At 44.2% G+C, this 23180-nt stretch overlaps 1 protein-coding gene across 1 annotated transcript in view; it reads right to left on the bottom strand.

The window, feature by feature from the left end:
- The window catches only part of LOC147603892 (exopolysaccharide production negative regulator), a 28659-nt gene extending 5712 nt beyond the window's left edge, over positions 1 to 22947 (bottom strand). The window contains exons 1-4 of the mRNA XM_086796211.1: positions 22243 to 22947; positions 19788 to 19909; positions 10933 to 11058; positions 10692 to 10822 (exon numbers count right to left, since the gene is read on the bottom strand). Of these exons, the coding sequence (XP_086652337.1) occupies positions 10692 to 10822; positions 10933 to 11058; positions 19788 to 19909; positions 22243 to 22513 (650 nt within the window). The 5' untranslated portion in view covers positions 22514 to 22947. The remainder of the gene's footprint in view (positions 1 to 10691; positions 10823 to 10932; positions 11059 to 19787; positions 19910 to 22242) is intronic.
- Between the last annotated feature and the right edge of the window lie 233 nt (positions 22948 to 23180).

Below are 23180 nucleotides of genomic sequence, written 5' to 3'. Positions count from 1 at the left end.
AGAGTTACACGCCTACATCTCTCTCTCTCTTTTGTGCTGTTTTTCTGCCTGCGTTTTTGCTCTCGTGTTCCCAGATTTGGTCATCATCTCCGCTGCATATTCTGACACCTTATGGTGTGAGTGGATAAGTTATAAAATGGGCATCTCGTATTTAAAAGGTTTCATAAATACTAAAAGTTGGACACCCCAATCTTTATGTGATGTGAAACAAATTACACGAGGGTGGACACTGGATATTTTACACACTATCGGGGCAAGTGTGTGTGTGTGTGTGTGTATGCAATTGACATGTGCTTTCTGGTGGTGTGGACACACATTTTGGGGCAAGTGTGTATGCATTACTTTGACAACTAGCATTATGAGGTGTCGACACATTTGGGGCAAGTTTGTGTTGGCAAGTTTGTGTTTGGCAACTCTTCTCTATTCTTGGTGGTTCTCCACTCCATGGTTAAGGCTCTTGCCCACCTCTACAAGCTACCCTAATATTGGCTACTCTCTCTCTTTGCAAGGCTGCCCAGGAAGTATACCAACTGTTGGGGTCTGTTTTGAAGGCTTCCATCACGAAGAAACCTTAAATCAAGCTCTCTACTTGATTTGAGGATTGTGTCACAAACACGGAAGCATGTGCACAGAAAACCTTATCCCATACGTAACATCATGGCATCATACATAGCATCTGACAATATCATCATCATACTTTGAAATCACTGAAACAACAATATGAAAACTTGCAGAAAACACAGCACTAGGGGCTGAAGTTGGGCCAACCTCCCCCTGAGGTTTCTTTATTACCAACAGCGTGTTCCAGTACAAGAGAACGGGTGCCAGAGAGTAAACACTCTTCACACTGGCACCAGATACATCCAGAATAAGATGAAAACAAATCAAACAATTGACTGAGTCCGCAAACTCAAGCTTCCAAGAGCTCCTCAGGCACACAGCCACACTATAGTACGTGATCACAACCTCTAGCAGTGGTGTTGTCCTGAATAAACAGCCATTAAAACCTTGGCTCTGGCCACCCTAAGGTTCCACCCTTAGAGCCACATGCATCACGTAGGTTTAGAGACTGTTTGCCTTCAAATCTGTCGCGAAGAACCTTGCTGAATTGGACTGGACAGCACTATTTTCAGCCCACAAACATGCTGTACAGGTCACCCCAAGAGATGAGATGGGTGCCCTGTCGTTTGCCTTGAACTCCGAGCCTTCAAAGCATCAAAATTCAGCCCAAAAACCTGCTGTACAGCAGTCGACCAGCCCTGTAGAGAAGCCAGAAGGGGTCACTTGCTTCGAGGGAGAGAGAGAGAGAGAAGAATCGTTTTTGCCTGTAGGAGCTGTGGAGGCAAGCAACCAGCTATAAATTAGCCCTGTCAGTAGTCAACCAGCCCTCCCAAGCTGTTTTTTTGCATACCCAACTAACGTCTGTCTCTAGTTGATTTTGGCCCTCCCCTTCCAGAATAGCAACTTGTGGATCTTTTTTGGCTTGATGGGATGCCCACCTTGAGTAATGGCCAAGTTTTATTAAAAATTGGTCCTCTTGATGTGAACACTTTAAAAATTGTCCACCCAAATTTAAGTGTATGTGATCACTTTATAATTTGTCCGCCCAAATTTAAGTGTATGTGAACACCTACACTCATAAACCTTAGTATAATAAAATATAAGCTGTAAATTGAGTTTGGGGTCACTTACCACCTGCAAAACACATAACACCACCGCCTCAGTCCCAAACAGGTGTGCACACACATGTCCAAAGGGTTTCCACGCGTCCTCGGAGCCCTTGGACAATCACAAGCAGAAATACGAGGGTCCAAGTAGTCAAAACAAGTCATTCATGCTGCCTTCTCAAACTTGAGAGGCACCCAATCACCCTCTTTGAAATCCACTTGTTTGCGATGTTTATCTGCAGCTTTCTTATGCTTTTCCTAAGTTCTTTGTATGGCTGCTGTGTCCAGATCTCTAACATACTCATCCGCAGCAAAGATTTCATCCTTCGTTCGAAGGATAGATGGAAGCACCACCCTACCATAAACAATCTCAAAAGGGTGCTTTCCCAATCAAGGTGTGTACAGTATTGTTATAAGCAAACTCCACAAGAGGCAAGTACTTCTCCCAATCTGATTTCCACTCAGCCACATAGCATTTGAGTAAATCAGGTGCAGCTGAATTTGCAATTTCACTCTGCCCATCCGTCCGAGGATGATAAGCTGATGAAAAATTCAGTTTTGTGCCCATATTATCAAATAAAGCCCGCCAAAACAGACTTGTGGTTCTCGGATCCCGATCTCCCACAATAGTCTTAGGCATACCATGATGCTTGAAAATCTGGGCCAAGAATATCCTCAATATGTGCTCAGGCTTAATATTCTTTCGCACATGAATGAAATGAGCCTGCTTGCTAAACCTGTCAACGATGATCCATATGGCGTCATTCCCTTGCTGCGTTTTTAGCAAATCCATGATGATAGGCAACAGTGACAACATGTACCTGTGGCCCTCCAAAAAGAGCATCTGCCACTACATTATTTTTACCAGATGTATGCAAAATCTGAAAATGAAACATAGAGAAGAAATTTTCCCATCTCATCTGCTTCTCTGATAATTTAGATTGCGTCAAAAAGTACCGCAAACTTCGGTGATCCGTTTTGACAACAAATTCAGCCCCAAGAAGATAATGCTTCCATACAGTAAGGGCATGAATCACTACCAATAGAGCTTTTTCATAAACCTAAAGTGGCGCTCTGCATGTTGAAGACGCCTCCTCTCAAAAGCTATGGCGTGTCCTTCCTTATTCAAAACAGCTCCAATGTTGTCTCCACATGCATCACACTCAACTAAGAAGGGTTTATGTAAATCCGGAATAATCAATACCGGGCTTTATATGATACAAGCTTTCAACTTATGAAAAGCTTCCTTCTCTACATCATTCCACTTAAAGACAACTTTCTTCCTAGTGAGATCATGCAAGGGTGAGGCAATCTCAGAGAAGTGTCTAATAAACCTCCTATAATATGCACATAATCCAAGAAAACTTCTGACTTGGTGAACCGACTTCAAGTCCGTCTGTGATGACCTTGTGAAATTGGTGCAGCATAAGTGTCAGCATGGTGGTCGGTGAGCAGGATAAATATTTAAAGGTTCATATTTGGGGCTAAGGTTTATTGACCCATGTGTGGACCAACCCAAGTGTGAAGGGGGACCAAGGAATTAAAGTTCAAAAGGTTTTATAACCTTGGGTGGCCCCTAGGAAGGTTTTAAAACTTTAAGTGGCCCCTAGGCTATTTATGGGGGGGACTACTCTACTTTTGGAGTACATGCCTCTCTCTCTCTCTATCTCTTGCTTTTGGGGAAAGGAGGGCAGTCGGGCAAGAGCTACATGCGTGGAGTTTTCTTCTTCTCTTGGTCGACTATAGAAATAGGCTGAGGCGCTTTTCATCCTTGAGGAGGCTGGTGGGCAGCCCTGATTTCAAGCCTGGAAATACAGCTACAGGGGTCTGCGCATCTGGCTACACCCCTGTTTTTGGAAGAAAGCTGTGGGCGGGTTGTGCTTCCCTGGCTGGCTGTTGTACTACAGAAGATTCAAGTTTTCATGGCTAAGTTTGCGGCTATGTGCATGGTTCAGTCAGATGCATATTTAAGGCCTCATGGATGTATTGACTTAGCAGATTAGAGGAGATAACAGTGCGGTGTTCTTGGGACACAAAGCTGTGTAACCTGCTAAGAGGTCCTGAGGATTGGCAGATTGGACTTGCAGACATACGAGCCATGAATGGCCATGCTGTAATCATTTAAAACTTTTCCATTGAAATTGAATAAAGAAATACCGAAAGGGGTGCCAAGCTTTGGGACCAACAGGTGTCGTTCTCTTTCTTGTGTTGGAGCACTCTAGCTCCTGATTATTTGTTTATTGGCTGGACTACAATTGGATTGGGTGACTGCTAGTCTACCGCACTTTGGTTTCTACCAGAGGCCGGTTTCACCGGCCAATCCTGAATAGCTTGTATTTTGCTTGGATCCATGCGTACCCCATTCTTGGGTACAATATGACCAAGATAATGAATCTCAGATAAGAAGAATTCACTCTTCTTACCATTTATGTAGAGCTTATGTTGTCTAAGCTCTTCATCAAAAACTGTCGCCAAGTGTTCTCTATGCTCGTCCTCATTCTTTGAGAAGACAATGATGTCATCAAAGAATGTGCCAGTAAACTTCCGGTGTTTCCTAAATATGTGGTCCATCATTCGATTAAAAGTGGCGAGAGCATTAGTAAGGCCAAAAGGCACAACTTAAAATGCATATAGTCCAAAAGTAGTTCGGAAAGCCGTCTTATGAACATCCTGAGATGCCACTCTGATCTGATGATAGCCACTTTTGAGATCAATGCGGCTAAAACAAGCAGCTCCTCCCAGTTTGTCCAAAATATCATCTATGCGTGGAATAGGAAACATGTTCTTAATCGTGATTTTATTCAAGGCACGATAATCCAAACATGCCGTACGAACCATTCTGTACCAATAGAAGAGGTGAACAATAGGGAGAAGAGCTAGGGCGCACTAGCCCTTTCTCAAGCAAGTCATTAACTTACATCATAATGTCCTCTGGCTGACTGGCACTCACATGATAAGGTGGCCTATTAGGAGAAGAACTACCTGGGATTAGATCAATGCAATGATCTTCGGGTCTCTCTCATGGTAACTCACCAGGCAAAGCATCACGAAAGCAATCACTAAAAACATGCAAAAAACTTTAATCTTTCATGCGTCAAATGATCCACATTTAAATTATTTTGAGCATGTTCAACTTCATCCTCTAACAAAAACCAAGTAAGAACAACAAGACTTTTTCATTACTTTGCGAATTTGTACATGATTGACAATAGGTATGGTGCTTCCTGAAGCACAAGCATCTATGACCACTTCCCTACCTCTATGCAAAAAGGAAATTTTCTTGGACTTATAGTCCTTCTTCGGCTCCATACGAGCATACCAAGGCATTCCCAGCAATACATCACGAAAGCAATCACTAAAAACATGCAAAAAACTTTAATCTTTCATGCGTCAAATGATCCACATTTACATTAGTTTGAGCATGTTCAACTTCATCTCTAACAAAAACCAAGTAAGAACAACAAGACTTTTTCATTACTTTGCGAATTTATACATGATTGACAATAGGTATGGTGCTTCCTGAAGCACAAGCATCTATGACCAGTTCCCTACCTCTATGCAAAAAGGAAATTTTCATGGACTTATAGTCCTTCTTCGGCTCCATATGAGCATGCCAAGGCATGCCCAACGATACATCACATCCCATGAGTGGAGCAACCAAAAAGCTCTCATGATCTAGATAGCCCTGGATATAAATGCGAAGTTTCCCAATGATAGGAGTTACATCGACCCCTTTACCAGCAAAAGCGGCATCAGCATTCATTTGCATACCATAATTTGATACATTTGATACATACCATAATTTGATACATTTAACCCAATAGCAGCCTTCTCTTCAGAGATGAAGTTATCTGTGGATGCATCATCAAAAAGGAAAAGAGCAGGCTGATCCTTCAGTTGTCCCCACACCTTGTGAAACCGGCCTCTGATAGAAAACCAGAGTGTGGTAGGAGCAATCACCCGTCCACTTGTAGTCTAGATGAGAAACAAAACACAGATTGGAGCTAAAGTGCCCAAATCTGAAAACACATCGACACCTGTTGGCCCCAAAGCTTGGCGCCCCTTGCGGTATTTCTTTACTCAATTAAAATAATATGTATGGCTGAGTACAACACAAAGACCAGCCAAGAGTTTACACCTGTAAGTCCAATCTGACGGCCCACAATTCCTTCTCAGCACAGAGGATCTATGCACACAGATCTGTGTCCTCAAGTAACACACTGTGCCTCCCTCTGATCAGCCAAGTTCACAAAGCAGGCCAGCCATGGGCATACATCTGGCATAACTCAAGAGCATGATACATCTTCTCAGCTCAAACATACATATGCTGTTCAATCTCTGTCTTAATCCCTTGTCAATCTGCCGTACCCCTCCTCTCACAAGGAGCCAGATAACACATACCTGCAGCAGACATCAAGCAATAGAAAGAGAGATGGATGAACAGAAACAGAGCTTACCAAGTTCAGCTCGTGAAACAACACTGGAGGAAGCAACAGCACCAATCTGTGCCTGCAGGCACTTGAATCCTCAATCCGGCTTCACACGTGTGCTTGCACTTGCCTGTATCCTCCTCCTGATGCTCACTCCTATGCTGTCCTTGAAAATACAGATCTGAAAATCAGCACTGTACCCGTCTGTACCGCCTCGGGATACGTGCCCGGCGTTGTACTTGCATAAACAGCCTGCTGTCCACTTCTGTACCTGCCTGAATTTGAGAAAACAGGCCTGTCCAGCACCTGTCCAGCACCTGTTAGCACCTCTGCAGCAACTGTACTTTCTGTACCCTGCTGCCCGTACACTGTACGGCAGCTGTACAAGGTGTACTTGCTGAAAAACAAACTGTACAGCCTGTACAGGGCTTCTGCGCAGCCAAACCAGCAGCAGTTCTGTGCGCCGCCAGCAACAGAGGAGCAAGAGAGAGAGAGAGAGAGAGCCCAGTTCTGGCCGCACAGTGCTGTACGGCTGATTCTACTCAGAAAAACAGCTACAGCACTCAGCAAATCAATCGCCTCCTCCTTTCTCTTGAGCTTTTCCACGCTAGCCTTCAAGCGCATGAGGGCTTCTCCACTTTTGCTACACGACTCCCCAAAAAGGGAAGAGAGAGAGAGAAGAGAGAGAAAACTCCTCCCCACTTTAATCCCTAGGGCCCCAACTTTAATAAGTTCCTAGGGCCACTAAGGCCTAGGGGCAAACTTCAATAAACATTAAAACTTAATGTTTTTAGTTTCCCCCTTCACACCTAGGAATGTCCACACATCTTAAACACTGTCCGGGCACCCCCCATGTGAATCATAAAATATTCTGACCCTGCAACCACCATGCCCACACTTGTCCTGCTCCATTTTCACAAGGCCATGACACCTTGCATATGGTTCAGCTCTCAGCAGGCTGCCTCGTATTTCCCTGGACATCGGGAATCACATTCACATTAGGCTTCTCTGCTTTGTCCCCTGTATTCTTGGGATTCTTTGGACACTTAAGATACAAGTGGTCCTTGCTGCCGCATCCAAAACATTTCCCATCCCATACATACTCCAGCCTCTGCTTTTTGGACAGCCCATGATCAAAGAATTTACTCCCCGGCTTCTTAAACGAGCCTTTCTATCTAAAGAACCTTTCTAGTCACTTTTATGGGGCTGTCCCTCCTTTTTCTGGTCATAAACAGCCCTCTTCTTGCCTTTATATGGGTCTGAAAATGGCCTGTTTTTGGGCAAAACATGCAACCGTTCTGCCACAGTAACCGAATGAATGAGCTTTTGAAGAGTCTGATTCACGTACACCTCTAGGCTGTCCTGTATTACAAAGTGCAAGCCAGCTTCAAACTTTCTTTTCTTCTCTTCTTCATCAAGAGACATGAAGGGGGTTACCTTCAGCAGCACCTTCCAAAATTTGCCAACATAGGTCTGCACAGACTCTCCCTCTTGCAGCTTAAGCCAATCCCATTCCTTCTTCACATTCTTAGCAAAGCTTGGTGGCAAAAACTGTGCATAAAACTGCCTCTTAAAGTCAGTCCAAGAGAGAGCTACAATGCCATCAACCAATCACTAGCCGTATCTTTCAACTTTTCAAGTGCATGCCCACATGTTCTGTGAAGTCTCCAACACAAAAGGCTATCTCAAATTTCCTGACAAAAGAAAGAGCCTCTATAGTATCCATCTTTCCATGGAAATTTTCAAATTTTATGTCCTTATCTCCTGATTTAAATTCTCGAGTCGTCTTCTTGCTACGTAACCTGTCAGGAGAAACAGATCTATCTCCCTTACTTCGGGAATGAGAAGAGCCTTCATGCTTGGAGTGTTCCCGTTTCCAAGAGGCATGACAAGAACAAGAGAAAGCATCATCAGACTCCTTAGAGTTTGTATGAGTGGCATGATGAGACACATCCTTCTTCATCTCTCCTTTTTCCTGCAAGTAAGATGTGGCCAATTCCTTGGGATTCGGATATCCCAACTGGGCAGCCATGGCCTCCAAGACCTCACCATCTGTATTACTCTTTCTCTTAGACTGCAAAACCCTCTGTACATCGGGATCTTCTTGTACGGCTCTCAATGTTGCAATCTCATCATGACATCACCTAACCTGGCATCTCAGAGTCTCCAACTCAGACAATACATCCAAGTGGTGCGGCAAGTGGGGTGTTTTGTACATCCCAGGGGACCTCTTCTGCATCTGTCTATCAGGTGTATTCATCACATGCTCATCATCACTCAAATGATCAGCCATGATTGCAGATCAAATAATTTCTGCCAACACAGTAATCTTCTGTGCCCAGAACACTCTATCTGCTATCCTCAACAAGGGGACTTACCATAGACTAGAACCGAAGCTCTGATACCACTGCTTGGGAGAGCTGGTCGACTACTGATAGGGCGGATTTATAGCTGGTCGCTTGCCTCTACAGCTTCTACAGGCAAAAGCGATTCTTCTCTCTCTCCCTTGAAGTAGGCGACCCCTTCTGGCTTCTCTACAGGGCTGGTAGACTGCTGTACAGCAGGTTTCTGGGCTGAACTTTGATGCTCGGAAGGCTCGGGGTTCAAGGCAAACAACAGGGCACCCATCTCATCTCTTGAGGTGACCTGTATAGCATGTTTGTGGGCTCAAAACAGAGCTGTTCAGTCCAATTCAGCAAATTTCTTCACAACAGATTTGCAGGCAAACAGTCTCTAAACCTACGTGAAGCCTGTGGCTCTAAGGGTGGAACCTTCGAGTGGCCAGAGCCAAGCTTTTCATGGCTGGTTATGCGGGACAGCACCACTACTAGAGGGTGTGATCACGTACTCTAGTGTGGCTGTGCCCGAGGAACTCTTGGAAGCTTGAGTTTGAGGACCCAAGCAATTGTTTGATTTGTTTTCATCTTATTCTGGATGTATCTAGTGCCAGTTTGAAGAGTGTTTACTCTCTAGCACCCGTTCTCTTGTACTGGAACACTCTGTTGGTAATAAAGATACCTCGGGGAAGAGAGGGGGGGGGGTGCGCAAACTTCAACCCCTAGTGCTGTGTTTTGTGCAGGTTTTCATATTGTTATTTCAGTGATTTCAAAGTATGATGATGATATTGTCAAATGCTATGTATGATGCCATGATGTTATGTATCTCTCTTTTACAATTTCGTGGAATTACGTGGCATATGTTTAAGGTTGTGGCCAATTTAAGTGTATAATTGCATTAATGGTCTAGTGTTTTGTGAAACCCCTACCCACTCGGAATTACAGTAAACACACAATTATGACTGATGAACTGTGTAGAGAGAAGACGGGCCTCATAGTCCATCTATATAGGCCTTGAGACATAAAGCGGCGATAACTAGACCATGTAGGCCTACAGTCAAAGTCGGTGCAACCGTCCACATTGTAGACTTGCCCATAGAGAACTACTAGAGACCACTACACAACTCATCTTGGGGCCATCCCAACTCATCTTGGGGCCCGCAATGTCATGACACAACCAAGAGTAAATTCTACCTACCCTAGTGTGTCCCTTTTTCCGGCTTACAGTCCACACCTACCTATAGCCTATCTAGCGGGGACTAACATGACGGGGAGGTAGAGCACACACTGTTCCACATCTACCAATACCATCTAGCCACTAAGGCCACCCTATGTGTCAAGTTGCTCAATCATGGCTTCTCCTTAAAATGGGGGCCTTACAAAACATGAGCTAACTTAACACATTACAAAACAGAGTGAGGATAAACATTAATATCTCTAACATAGAGGAATGAAAGACCGACTTAAACCCTACTAAAAACTGAGTAGCCTATGAAGCAAAAGGAGAGAGAAGGTTGCAGCTGCGAAGAGAGAGCACAGGTCACGAAAAGAGAGGAGGGGGGCACCCCGTAACCTGTAGTCGCCTCTTTCTCTCTCTTCACAGCCATCTGTCGTCTCTTTCTCTCTCTTGGCAACCCTCTTCTTGTATCTCTCTTTGCATCCTCTTTGCATCTCTCTCTCTCTCTCTCTCTCTCTCTCTCTCTCTCTCTCATGTTTCTATGTTCTTAGTATTCCATGGACAGTTTTGTATCACCCCAATGAGATAGCTATGTTTATGTTTTCTTTCTGTTTTATTTTCCATTCCATGATGAGATATGCCATGGACATTATTGTATCGCTTTGGTCTCACAGGCCCATTGGGTCTTTAGTAGACGCTTAATATATCTTTCTTCTTTCTTTCTTTCTCTCTCTATTTATCTATCTTTTCCTCTTTGTTTTCTCTGTCTCATCGTTACCCTCTTTCTCTCTCTTTGTTGCTCCCTGTGTCTCTTTCTCTCTCTTCATAACCCTAATTCACAGATTTCTTCCTCCTCTCTTTTTTTCTCTCTTCCTTTTCGTGTGGTCCTGTTTCTCTCTCCTCATTTTTTCTCTCGTCCTTGTATATGATTATAAGAACATAGTAAAAAAATTGAGTAGAAGTTATAAATAATATATACCATAAAATTAGTGAAGTATATCACATTATATTTCTGTTGATATAATACATTACTCGTAAGTAAAGTTTCATTATCATATTTTTTTATGTTCACAATACTTACACAATCAAAGCCTGCTTGATCAGCTTTAAAAGTGTGACTTTTTCTGATTTACAATGTGCTAATAAGTCCTCCACAATGTCTACCATTTCCAAGCTTCCGGGAGTGTATTTACATGGATATGTTTCGTTAACCTGCAAAAAAAGACGTCCTCAGCATGCTTACATTTCTATCACCTACTGCAATCCCATTATTTGCAACCACTATCTATGCCTGAATGAGACGATTGCTTACTGATCCACACCTGGTACTTTTCCTTCAAGGTCCATACAGGACCAAAACCCGGCCTACAATGAGCTGGTAGTGCTTCTCGAGGGACCTCCGCTGCTGCTTGAACTGGCATTTCCGATAAGTAAGGTTTGAATTCTACCTGCTCAACAAAGCGGTCAGCATATGAGATAGCTTATGACAGCTGAAAAAATGTGGATTCATTTTATACAAAGATATGAGGAATGTGTCTGTGTGATAGTGAAAGAATAAATATCAGCACACTTGCATTAAGACTCAAGAGTACAACTTTAGTAGAACTCCAGAGCATGGTCAAACAAGATTGGGGAGTATCTTGTTACCATTGGATTTTAGATATCCAATGCAGATTTTTCACTTTCATGTCCTCTTCCATTGAGTCAGCAAACTATGGGCATCATGTGGCTTGGTCTTGCTATCCATCCTTGGGCACATGTTGAGCTGTCTTTTCTTAAGTTTTGGCATGCATCTACTATCCAATTTTGAATGGTGCTTTTGACATCTTTTGCTGAATATTAAATGCTACCTTTAGGCACAAATTTCTAACTTGTTGTCTTGACCTGGCTGCCATGATGCACGAATTGTCACATTAAATAGTGACCCTAAAACATGATTGCGAGACTCACTAACCCCCATTAGTGGGGGAATCATTCTCTGCATCATCTTGGGCTGCATGCCAGTGCTGTCCCAAAGTCCATGCCACTCATCCCTGGCATCCATACCACCAGCACCTGCCACAAGGGCCCTTGGCAAGACTACCCGTGATCTGCCACATCCATGGCAAGAGTTAGCCTCTTGGTCTAGGTCTAGACCACAATGAATCAATAATAACCCAGGACTCACTTGTATAGTGCTTATTGCTGCTATAAATAATAGTCCAAACATAAATAGCCAATAACCTTGGATTTATAAAATCTGAACCCTAGCCAGATGAATCCACTTGCTTTCCCTATTCCCATGCTCCATTTACCTTGCTAGATTTGTTCCTAACCCCAAGGGTTAGTGCTAGGTATATAACATTCCTCCCACTTAGGACATTTCCACTCTTGGAAATAAATATGAAGGAGAATCAAGCTACCTACATCAACTGTCTCCGAGATCAAGTTTAGATGTGTCTATCAAATCCACACAGCCACATATCAAGGAACCGACTCAACTAAAGCTTATGTTCCTTCAACATGTGACCGCGGGAACACGACAAAAAAACAAAACCTTCTCAGGTCCTTGAAGAACATAAACCATCCTTCACTCTTCCAACTCCTCATGGAATAGGAAAGCTAAAATCGTTGAGACAAATATCTGCTAGATGCAACAAAATACCATCCTTTTCGAGATCTGGTAAATCCTCGTACCTAGGGGATATCATACCTCCTTCTCAAAGACTCCTAACTATCATGCACCACAACTCTATCTCCTTCGAGTTATCAAAGTCTAAGGGAATCTGGGTATTAACCCAACTCCTACCAAACATATTCTAGCTATTTCCAAAACCATAGTATCATAGGCAAACTCGACCATAGAGATGTATCTCTCCCACTAAAATGGTCGCCTGGAGGCTGGAGCCGTATGCACAAAGTATAACCTCCAAAACCTGATCCCGCCCTCTCCATCTGCCCATCGGACTGAGGATGATCAAAAAAACACAAATCTGTCGAGCCTCCAGATGACCTCTTGTTGACAATTATAAGAGCTCTCTCTCCTAATCTCACCACAATCCGGCACACAGACTAAATCATCATGGAACAATAACCGGTTCCAAATATAATACTGACTACCTTCCACCCTAACAATGAAATGATCCCTGAGTCCTAGTCAAAATCAATGGAGCTCCCCGCCTCGACCTACAACCAATACCGAATGAAATGCCCATCAGCCCGACATAGCCCTCTCAAGGCATCATAGAAGTCAGCACAAAACTGGGTAAAGATTCACCCACCCAATCCTAGCAACCCCATCCAAATTACCCTTCCAATTTTCTTGTCAAGTCCTACACAACTATGTCTACCATAGGGTAACTAATCCCCGTAAGGATAGGAAATAGCAAGGTTAGAAAATATACACACACCCAAAACCTCTACATGCTACAGATCCAAGCGTCCCATACCACTAGGATACACATCATATAAAATTTCCTTGAGACTTTTAAATCCAAGCCATTGTGATGATTCCTTTCCTAACTAAGTGTTGGTGCACTACACCTCCACCCCATCTCATGGTCCACCCTACAAGTAAACCATTAGAATAACAATGAAATTATTCACACATGTCCACACACCCGACAACTCACGTCCTAATGGAGCTCCCATAGGGAAATATACCATGTGATCTCTCCCAATCTTGAGATACTCTGACTACTGTCAAGCAATCTCATCCTCCCCAAGTTGGCTCATCCTCAGATGCTAAGACCTTGGGATTCAAACAATCCATATACAAGACCACAACCTAACTCTGTAAAGAAAACATCTACAAAACTGTGCACTGATGATTCCTAAACTAGTGTCTCTCAAACATGTAAGTTAATCCTTATAAACTACAATCCACATTAGATGAAAGGGTGCCAACACATTTACACGCGTCATAACAAATATACATTACGAAGTCCTGCTGAGTTACAAAATAGAGGGTGGGACTCGAAAATCACACTTCAAACATACCAGAGCATCTTCCATTACAAAGGACAGAACATTACCCTTCCAATCTACATGGATGTATACCTCTAAATAGATATCAAGAGACACACACCGGTCCCAGATCTATCCAAGTCCCGCCGTTACGTTCACATGATACACATGATCACTCGATTGCGTCTTCACTCCCAATTTCTACACAAAAATTGGCATTAATGAAGTTTTGAGTGCTACCAGTATCAAAAAGGATGTGCGCACCGACTTATACATACATATCAAATCGTTAGGACCGAAGAATACCATGCTAAAAACACATTCCATGCAAGTACTCTGACCTAAAACAATAATATCCATCCCAAGTCCAAAGCAAGGTTAACACGTCTAACTTCAAGTTCGGTTGACCTAGGACTAGGGGTTAGACATCTTATGGGGAGGATACTAGTAAGCATGAGGCATGGGCTATTTATGGCTCCTAGTTTATAAGAAGCCTATATAAGTGACTTTTGGAGTCAGTTTGAGGGAGCTCCCCTCAACTTGGACTCGAGGCCCATGACACCACTCCATGCATACACTAGAGGGGTGTGTCCTGGTAGTATGGGATGCCAGGGTTTTGCACATGGAGCCATGTCCCGGATGCCCTAGCTTGCTTCGTGCAGCTACCGGCCCTGAGCCCCCTCGCCGCCAAATATCGACCGCCCTCCCCCTCTTCGCATAGTAGCTGGCGGCGCCTTTTCGAAGTGGCGCACCCTTCCTCCGATCGGCTACGTGATCCAGGCCACCGTCACCTTTACACCATTAAAAAAATAAATAAAATTGGCACTTGGGTCTCTAATAAAAAAAAAAGGTGTGCGCTAGTGTGAACCGAACCCCCCCTTCCGTTGGCGATTCAACGCGAGTGTGAAGCACCATTCAATCATATAGCGAGACTGGGTGTTGTGAGGATGTCTGATACTTTGTTGCCCGAGCGGTTGCGAATGTTATCATTCCGTCGTGCTCGTCGTATATTTCATGTGCCCCGAGGTTACAAGTGTATTTGGTTGCAGTTGCAAGCAACAAGTGCAGTCTCTAGGATGCCTTCCTAGGATGGATTCTTCTCATGCATGGGATGATTGGGTGTTGGGTCGCAACACCAAGCTGTTGAAGGCTTCCACTAATGTTGTGTATCATCTTTTGGTCCAAGAGAAGAGATGGCTTGCAGAAAAAGCTAATAAAGTATGGAATGTTAAGAAAACGGCAACTTGGTGGAAGCGCATCCTATTATGTGGTTGGCATTCCAAGCTTCCTTTTCAAGGCAAAGTGTTTATTTGGCGAGTCATGGTTGGGGGCCTGCCTTTCGCCACTACCCTTCGGCATGGGAGACTTTCAAATGGCAACTGTTTCTTCTGCCAGACTTGTCTAGAATCTAGTCGGCATAGGTTTATTTCTTGCCCAGTGGCTCGCCAAATATGGGAGTTCATCTCTTCAATGTGGCAAATGGTGACTGGACACACTTTGTCACCCAGACAGTGGGTATTTGGACATGATCAGCCGGGGGGGGGGGACAATCAGCAACATGAGGTCTTCTTTGTTTTTTTTCGATGGTTGGGTCTTTGGCATAATTGGCTCATGCGAAATGCTTCCATCCGATGGTTGGGTCTTTGGCATAATTGGCTCATGCGAAATGCTTTTATCTTTGATTCACAATCAGGGGTGAAAGGTCATGTCCAGCGTGTTCGTGGTCTATTGCTTTGGCAAGTTTCTTCTTTGATGGATGCACATGTTATCACCAGGGCCAAGCTGACCCCTGGTTACATGCTCTTCGCACAGTGGGCATGCCTCATGTGGCCTTTTAGTGTGTGCGGTCTAATGGCCTCAATGTACATGTTTGTATAGCTGGTCGTGCGACCTTTGCTTTGTATTACATTTTCGTAATCTAATTAACCAACCATTACTGCCGCGGGGGGGGGGGGGGGGGGGGGGGGGGGGGCGGGGAGGAAAGATAGTGAGAGAGAGAGCTTCATTAACATCGCGAAAGGCTAGGATGGCCAACGAGACCTAAGTGGTGTTAGAAATTGTGCATCTCAGTGTAATTTGGGCAATGCCTATTTTATGGACTTTTACCTATTTTCTTAGTAAGTCATGGGCTGTCAGCCTGTTTCTAGAGGTACTCAGCCAGTTCAGTTATTCACTATAAAAGGGGCCTCACATATTCACTTCATGTAACCAATCCAAGCACAAGTGCAACACTTTCCTGCTGGCTATTGCCATTGTAAAGCTGCATGCTATTATAAAAGGTGATCTTGTCCACAAGCTCTCTATCTCCTTTGCTCCCTCTCTCTTTTGTTTTGTCTACGCTTCCGCGTGCATACTCCAACAAGTGGTACAGAATGTATACAATCTGTAAAAAATGGAGGATATCTATCATGTTCACTAGAGCTATTATAACATAGATAAAATGAAATGAAAACAAGAGGTGAGGTGACCATGTGAAAATTACCTTACGCATGCTACACCTCAATAAATTTTCTACATATGCCACTATTGGAGGGCTGTTCATAGTGGTTGAGGATGTTCAGTAAACTGCCTAATGTATGCAAACTGTAAAAGTAATGACATCCTGATCGGGGATAGTATGTATTGTAATGATCAGGCCTGGGGTTAAGTACCGAGTAGTGAATGCAACTATGGCCCACCGGCTGTGATCTCACTCTTTCTCAAGGCAATGGGGTTACAAACAATCATGAGAGTCATGTTTTGAGAAGCTGTGGGCTAATCCCTCTGTACACATAAGGAACACGTCACTTGTGATCTCCCTCTGAATGGCCGTGGTTCCAGAGATCCTTGGTTGGTGGCCTTTGGTAATAGGGTTCTGGTGCGGGTCTCTTGAGTCATGCTCTTGTCAAATGTCCCTGTATCTCCTCTTCATTACATGTCTCTCTATTGCAGTCCTGGCCAATGTTCTGGAAAAATGAAGAGAGAGAGAGAGAGAGAGATTTTATTAACGTCTTCCAAAAGACCGAACTTGGCCTATGAGACAAATCGGTGTACCTGCATGGGGTATCCTCTGTCATCCCAACAAAATGAAAAAGTACTGAACTAAAAAGCTGAATCTGGGTGTGCAATAAGTACAATGAGTGGGGGAGGGGATGGAGCTCTACTACTAGGAGAATGCAAAGCTATATGCATGGAGTATACAATCATGATATGCAACCTAGCTAGCTCCATCCTATACCATACTGGGGGTATAAAATGGTATACATCAATGAAGGGGGTGTCCACAGCTCCCTGAAGAACATGCCTGGGTCTGCTCTGAAGCGAGCCAATCACTCCGCACCCTCTCTGTGAAACTGAGCTCTGATCTCTGTCATCTCTCTCTAGTATAGGCGTGGTGTCCGAAAGCCAGGTGTCCTCTGTCTCCTGCGGGCTCTCAGTGTCTCTGCTCTCTGGAGAGTAATTCCCTGCCGTGTAGGGGCTGGGAGTGGAATGGATCTTTGAAAAAATGTAGTAATCTGTGTCTGTCGTCCCCCCTCTGGAGCTGTTTAAGCCTGTAATGATGTCTCTCTGTGACGCTGTATGTCTAGAATGAATCTCCCCAATATGCGCTGGTCTGCTGCCTCAAAGATCTAGCGTAGGGAATGTGGCTCTCTGAATAAAATGGGATATCTCTCTCTTATGGCTGTATATGCTCTGCATCTACATACATAATGCTCCTCACTCTCCACCTCCTCTCTGCACAATCTGCATACCCTCTCCTCTCAGGGGATCCGTGCTGTTCTGCTAGTCTCGATCTCCAATCAATGTGATGAAACTCTAAGCTGACCAATAGCCACTCGGGAGCTGTGTGGTAAAAAGCCCTCCATGTATCTAGGCCTCTCTATAAATCCATCATCAGTGATACTCATGAAGTGATCTCTGTAGTATAGCATCTTCGATGGAAGAGGCTGTGTAGGCAATATCCATGTCTCTCGTGTATAGAGCTGCCATAGGTCCTGTCTCAATACTCTGTTCCTCTCACTATGAGAGACAGATATGTGGTGCATCCCTGTCTTACTGGAATGGTGGTAGATGATCCATGTCTAGGCCATGCTGTGAGAACCAATGTGTGACCTGTGCATACATGATCCTCTGTCTCCTGCCTCAGCCAGCTGTCTAGATGCCTCAAAAGCTCTGTATGACAATCTGTCCTGTGGCATCTCTCTGAATCTGTCTAGCAGGCATATAGTCTGGAATATGGCCTCTACCATCATAGGGGGCACAGCAAACTCTACTCGGATAATGTCATGAGGTACTGACGGTTTGCTGCGTATCATGCGTGCCATCATGAGGGCCTGTGGTCTCTCTATCTATGTCCACCAATGGGTAGCAAGGCCTGGCGCCCATACCGCTGCTCCATACATCAGTGCCGGTGTGACTAATGTGTCAAATAGCCACCCCTTCATCCAGGGCTCCTGAAAATGCGCCTGGTGGCACTGTCTCTCTAGCATAGCCAATGCTGCATATCCCCGTGTCAATCTAGCTCTGGCTGGTGAACCCATGGTGAAGCGTGTGGCTGCTGCAGAGAAGGTAACCCCTAGGTACACGTATGATATCACCACCTCCACCTGGCGTCCTGCGAGAGTGAATGTCAGCTGACTCTTGCCCTGTCTCAATGTATGAAAGACCATAACCTTGGTTTTCCCAAGGTTCACAGTAAGACCCCTCTGTGTGCAGAAATCATGGAGTGCATGTAGATGCTGCTGTAGACCTCTTGGAGACTCACACACTAATACAATATCATCAGCATAAAGCATAATATGTACTGAGGTACCTGCTAAATCAACTCCATCTCCGCCTCCCCATGTAATGAAGTCAGCCACCTCATCAATGTATAACCCAAATAGCATGGGGGAAAGTGGGCATCCTTGCTTCACACCAATGGTGCTAGCAATAGTCTCGAACATACCTCCTGGACATCTGACTCGCCTAAAAACCTACCCATATAATGCATAGATGCCCCATGTCATATCTGCTGGTATGCCAAGAGACTGCAGGCGCTGAAAGAGCCTCTCTCGTGGTACTGTGTCAAATGCCTTGCGGAAATCCACAAAGTAGCAATAGAGCTTTCTCTTCCTCACTCTGGCCTGATCAATCATACATCTCAAAGTGAATACATGGTCAGTGGTAGAGAAAGCTCTCCTAAAGCCTGCCTACCCTGATGAAAGTAAACCTGCTCGCTCAACATATAAGCTAAGCGCTTGCTCCAACACTGCACCATAGAGTTTGGCCAACACGTGGCCAACCATAACCGTCCTGGAGTTGCTCCAATCGAGCATATCCCCTGTTTTGTGAATCGGCACAATGGTGTGCATCGTCCACTCCGCAGGCAAACCCTCTGCTAGTGCCCTGTTAAACAGGTGTGCAAGAAAAGGAGCCAAAGAATCTACTGCATATATGAGATGCTCACCCTGCAGGCCCATATGGTCGACGGCCCGTCCATGCTGTAGGCGGCGGATAGCTTCCTTTACCATCTAGTGGGTAAAGAAGCTAGCTGTGGTAGGTCGAGGCTCCTGTGGCTGAGGTATAGGTGGCTACTGTGGGGCGTGGTATAGGCCCTCTGCATATGTGTGCCATGTCTGTGGGTCTGCAATAGGTGTCGGTGTCCGGGGCTCTCTGAAATGCTGCCATGAGATAGGGCTATCTCTACTCATGAAGAAATGAAAGATCTCTAGCTCCTGTATCTCTGCAAAGCCCGCCTTTTGCGGCGAGTAAGTCTCCTCATCTCTCTCCTCGACTCCTGCTCTATGATGGCTCCCAAGGCTCTCTGTATGCGGAGCCGTGAGTATAGGGCTCTGCACTCGTCATCATACCATCTGTTCTGGGGCATAGTCCCAGATCTCGCAGGCTCTCGTGAGTGGACACGATGTGGGAAGCTCTGTAATGCAGCCGTGTGTAGGAGTGATGCCAGCTGGGCTGTAATGGTATCCATAGGTGCCAAGGGATCCATGAGTAGGAGCCCATCCTCTACTCTGCCAGTATATATGTCTGCCATGTCATGTGTGAAGTAGATGGTAGTGTGTGGCGTCGGTATGTGTGAGAGAGAGAGATACATTAACGTCAGACCTCAAGGATCTATGAGAACAAATGTAGTACAAAGGAGAACAAGGAGAAGAAGTCACAAAAGGAACCTAGAACTCGTGAAAAGCAAACTCAACACTTGCCAACTACAAGAGTTCTTCTCATCCTAGTGTCATACAGCAGAAAAACTTACCTTGAAAACCGAAGCCCAATAATACTCAAAATAGCAACGAAATTTGGAGCGCTTCATTACAGTGTCTTGAGCATTTGATAAGAGTCGAGGTGTACAAATTTTGGCCGATCGTAGATCGATACCTATAACCACCCTGAGATCAGTCAAAATCAAGCCTGCTATATTGAACTTACATAAACAATCAAACATTAAGGTTTTTTTAAGTATTAACCAACTCTCCACACACATACCATCAACCACACACATGCATATGTGCGTGCCAATATGTGTGGACGAGTGTGCATGTATATAGAGAGAGAAAGAAAGTTCTATTCACGTCTTCAAAAGACTCCAATGGTCTATAAGATCAAAAAGTATTACAATAAATGCATGAGAGTACCGAGTCATGGAAAACACTGAATAAAAGAAACTCGCTAACAATTTTCTCAGTGCTAGATGGCTGATACAATATGTATATTGGAAAGAGCAAATAATTATCCATCAATATTAAGAGTGAGCAAACGTTCAAGGGTTCTAAGGTTATTAGTGAAAAAAACAAAGAATATGCTAGTTAAATTCACCATGAAGTAAAGCCACTTTTTGCCTAGAATATAGGGGATGATTGTGGAGCGAATTTGGGATTTGAATTGATTCTAAAGCCACTTGAAGAACTCGTGGATTCCTCCTGCCAAACAGCCATGTACTTGAGCCTATTTAAGGCATTTGATTAATGGAGGAACAACATTGCTTATGCTCATCATCTTTTGTCATTAGTCTTGTTCATTTCATTAGTGTTAATTACTTTCTCTTAGCATCGTTGTCATGCTTAATCATTATGTATAAGCCTCATTACTACCCACTATAGCATGCCAATACATAATTACAACATGGTACCAGAGCCAAGTTCATTACCTTAATCTTCTTCTTAAGCTTTTTCACTAATCTCTCACTGGCCCTTGTTGGAAATCAGCTCAGAGCTCCCTCTACAAGGCACCATTAGCTCAAATCCTTCAAGAGGCAAGTTTAGCACCTCTAGGCGCTTCTAGCCATCAGCTCACGATGCCTGCAATGCACGTCTCAGCCCTGATCATCGACAACCAGCATTATCGTTTTTAGGGCAAATCATCCATTCTCCTTCCACAAGGATATGCAATCCTTACACTTGGTCTCAAAGTTTCAACATTGTCTAAATGCTTTGCATTCCCCATCACACCAACTATTTTTAAGGAACATCCATTCTCCTTCTACAAGGATATGCGATCCTTACACTTAGTCTCAAAGTTCCAAAGTTGTCTAAATGCTTTGCATTCTCCATCACACCAACTATTTTTAAGGAACATACCCCTCCTACAATTTCCATGTTGCCCCTGTAAGGTTTCTAAAAAGTTACCTAGTGCTGCGTACACTCCCCCATTCACACTTTAGGGTAATTGCTAAAGTTGTTGGTGGTTCCACAAGCCTCGCGTCCCTATTTGGGGGAGAGAGGAGGCCTATATGTAACATGCTAAACTATGCAAAAGTGTGATTAATGATGATTAACCCTAAGCTATAGAGATAAATGCTAATCACATGCACAATGATGAAGCAGAAGTAGAGAGAAGGAGAAGAGAGAGACCCTTTACTGCTACTATATATTAGTGAATGAATCAGTAATCACACAATGGTTGGCAAAGATACAACTCTCATCTCTGAGCCTAAATGATGTGCATGATCTGATGCTATGAATGAATGCTTATTGCTCTCCTTTGTGCGTTGATGAAAAACCCTGATGTGGAGGTGTACTTTGTTGATCCAGATGTTGTGACTGCATACCCTTGGTCTTCGCTTTGCAACCTCTGTCTCTCAATGCTCTTGAATGGGCCCTCAGCCAGGAATTTCGCGTGGCTTGTCCACTTGGCTGCATAGGTTGGCCCTGTGAAGGACGAAGCTTGTTAGCTGTCTACCAGGAGGTCCTTGGAGCTTCTCACTCCAGCCTCCCTTATTTGTAGGCCTCTATGTGAGAATGCTTGGCAAGCTCTCTCCATAGAGTCATTCTTGAAAATGCCATAGCTCGCATCTCCTCGAAACCATGGAAGCCATGGAACCAAACTACCTCGATAAGAGTCCGCTGAGCCTTCCAGTCCTCTCTGGCAAGTGTTCCCATAGGTGTACAGCCACTGCAACTTAGACCGTATTGATTGACTAGGAAGAAGCCTTCGTTTGTGACTTCTATGACATAATCAGATTATATTGAAGATAATGATAGTAATGCAAGTTCCGAACTTTTAAAAAATATAAAACAAAACCAAAGCTTGGTTTTTTCTCTCTCTCTTTTTTGCAATTTCAATTATTTTATACAAAATGATAAATTCTAAATCAAGGTATGTGCCTTGGTAAATTGAACATTGGGTTTCCTGCAAAGTGGAACTTCTCCAGGATGCATTAGCACATGCACATCAAAAATTGTTATTTTTAAAAATTCAATATATTTTTTTACCTGAGGATAGAATTCTGCAGTCAGTAGAGATTTGGGAGGCCTTGGAAGGAGAGGGAAGAGCAGAGAGGTTGGAGAGAACGAATCCAGCGACTCCAAAGGCGAGGCCAGAGAGCATGGAGACGAAAACAATAAGCCCACATATGAGCCACCATCGTAGCAGGCGGAGCTGCACAGCGTGACCCTTTCTGCACTCTCCAATGCTGTGCCAGATGGGCACCCCTAGCATCACCACCACCACCGGCACTCCAAACACAAGGGCCTCCACCACCATGGCCGCCCCGCATAGAAATCAAGGTTTTCAGCAGCTAATCACACCCCATATCCATCCTTGCATCGAGCGGCCCCTAATAATCCACAAATCCATCCCTTAAGCCCGGTGTTAAAGCTTAATCACCCACAAAACCGGCCGTTAAGGACAGCTTTTGGGCTTAATCGTTTGCAAATCCAGCGCCCAGAAAGCTTTCAGCACAAATCCAGCCCTTAAGGCGGGCCTTTCAGCTTAATCACCCACAAATCCAGCCGTTAAGCTTGCAGCTCACCCAGCCTCTAAGCAGCGTTGTGCTGATCCAGCATTCAATCCCCATTAGCTCCAATGGCTCTTCCTAACGTGTCAAACTGCATTGATGCCGTTGATGCTTTGTGTGGTGAAGTTGTTGTTGGACGGAGACTCGAGAGAAGAAATGCATTTTGAGAAAAAAGTATAAAGTGGCTCACCATCATCATCGACCTCATCATGTATGTCGTAATCTAAGGGTATGGCGTCCCCACAAATGATTAATATTTAATATATGCACCCACTATCTTTTTTTCATTAATTAATTTTTCATTAATTAATTAAAAAAGGTTTTGATTACGTAAATTAAATTCATTGTTGAATTGCCAGTTTTAGTATGTAATCCTTTGTGATCTTCCTTTTTTAGCAATAGCCCAATTAAAAC

Source organism: Cibotium barometz, chromosome 63 (assembly GCF_041138505.1).
Source record: "Cibotium barometz isolate CiBa-2024 chromosome 63, ASM4113850v1, whole genome shotgun sequence".
Taxonomy (NCBI): Eukaryota; Viridiplantae; Streptophyta; class Polypodiopsida; order Cyatheales; family Cibotiaceae; genus Cibotium; species Cibotium barometz.
The sequence above is the reverse complement of the archived record's forward strand: the minus strand, read 5'-3'. Positions and strand labels throughout refer to the sequence as shown.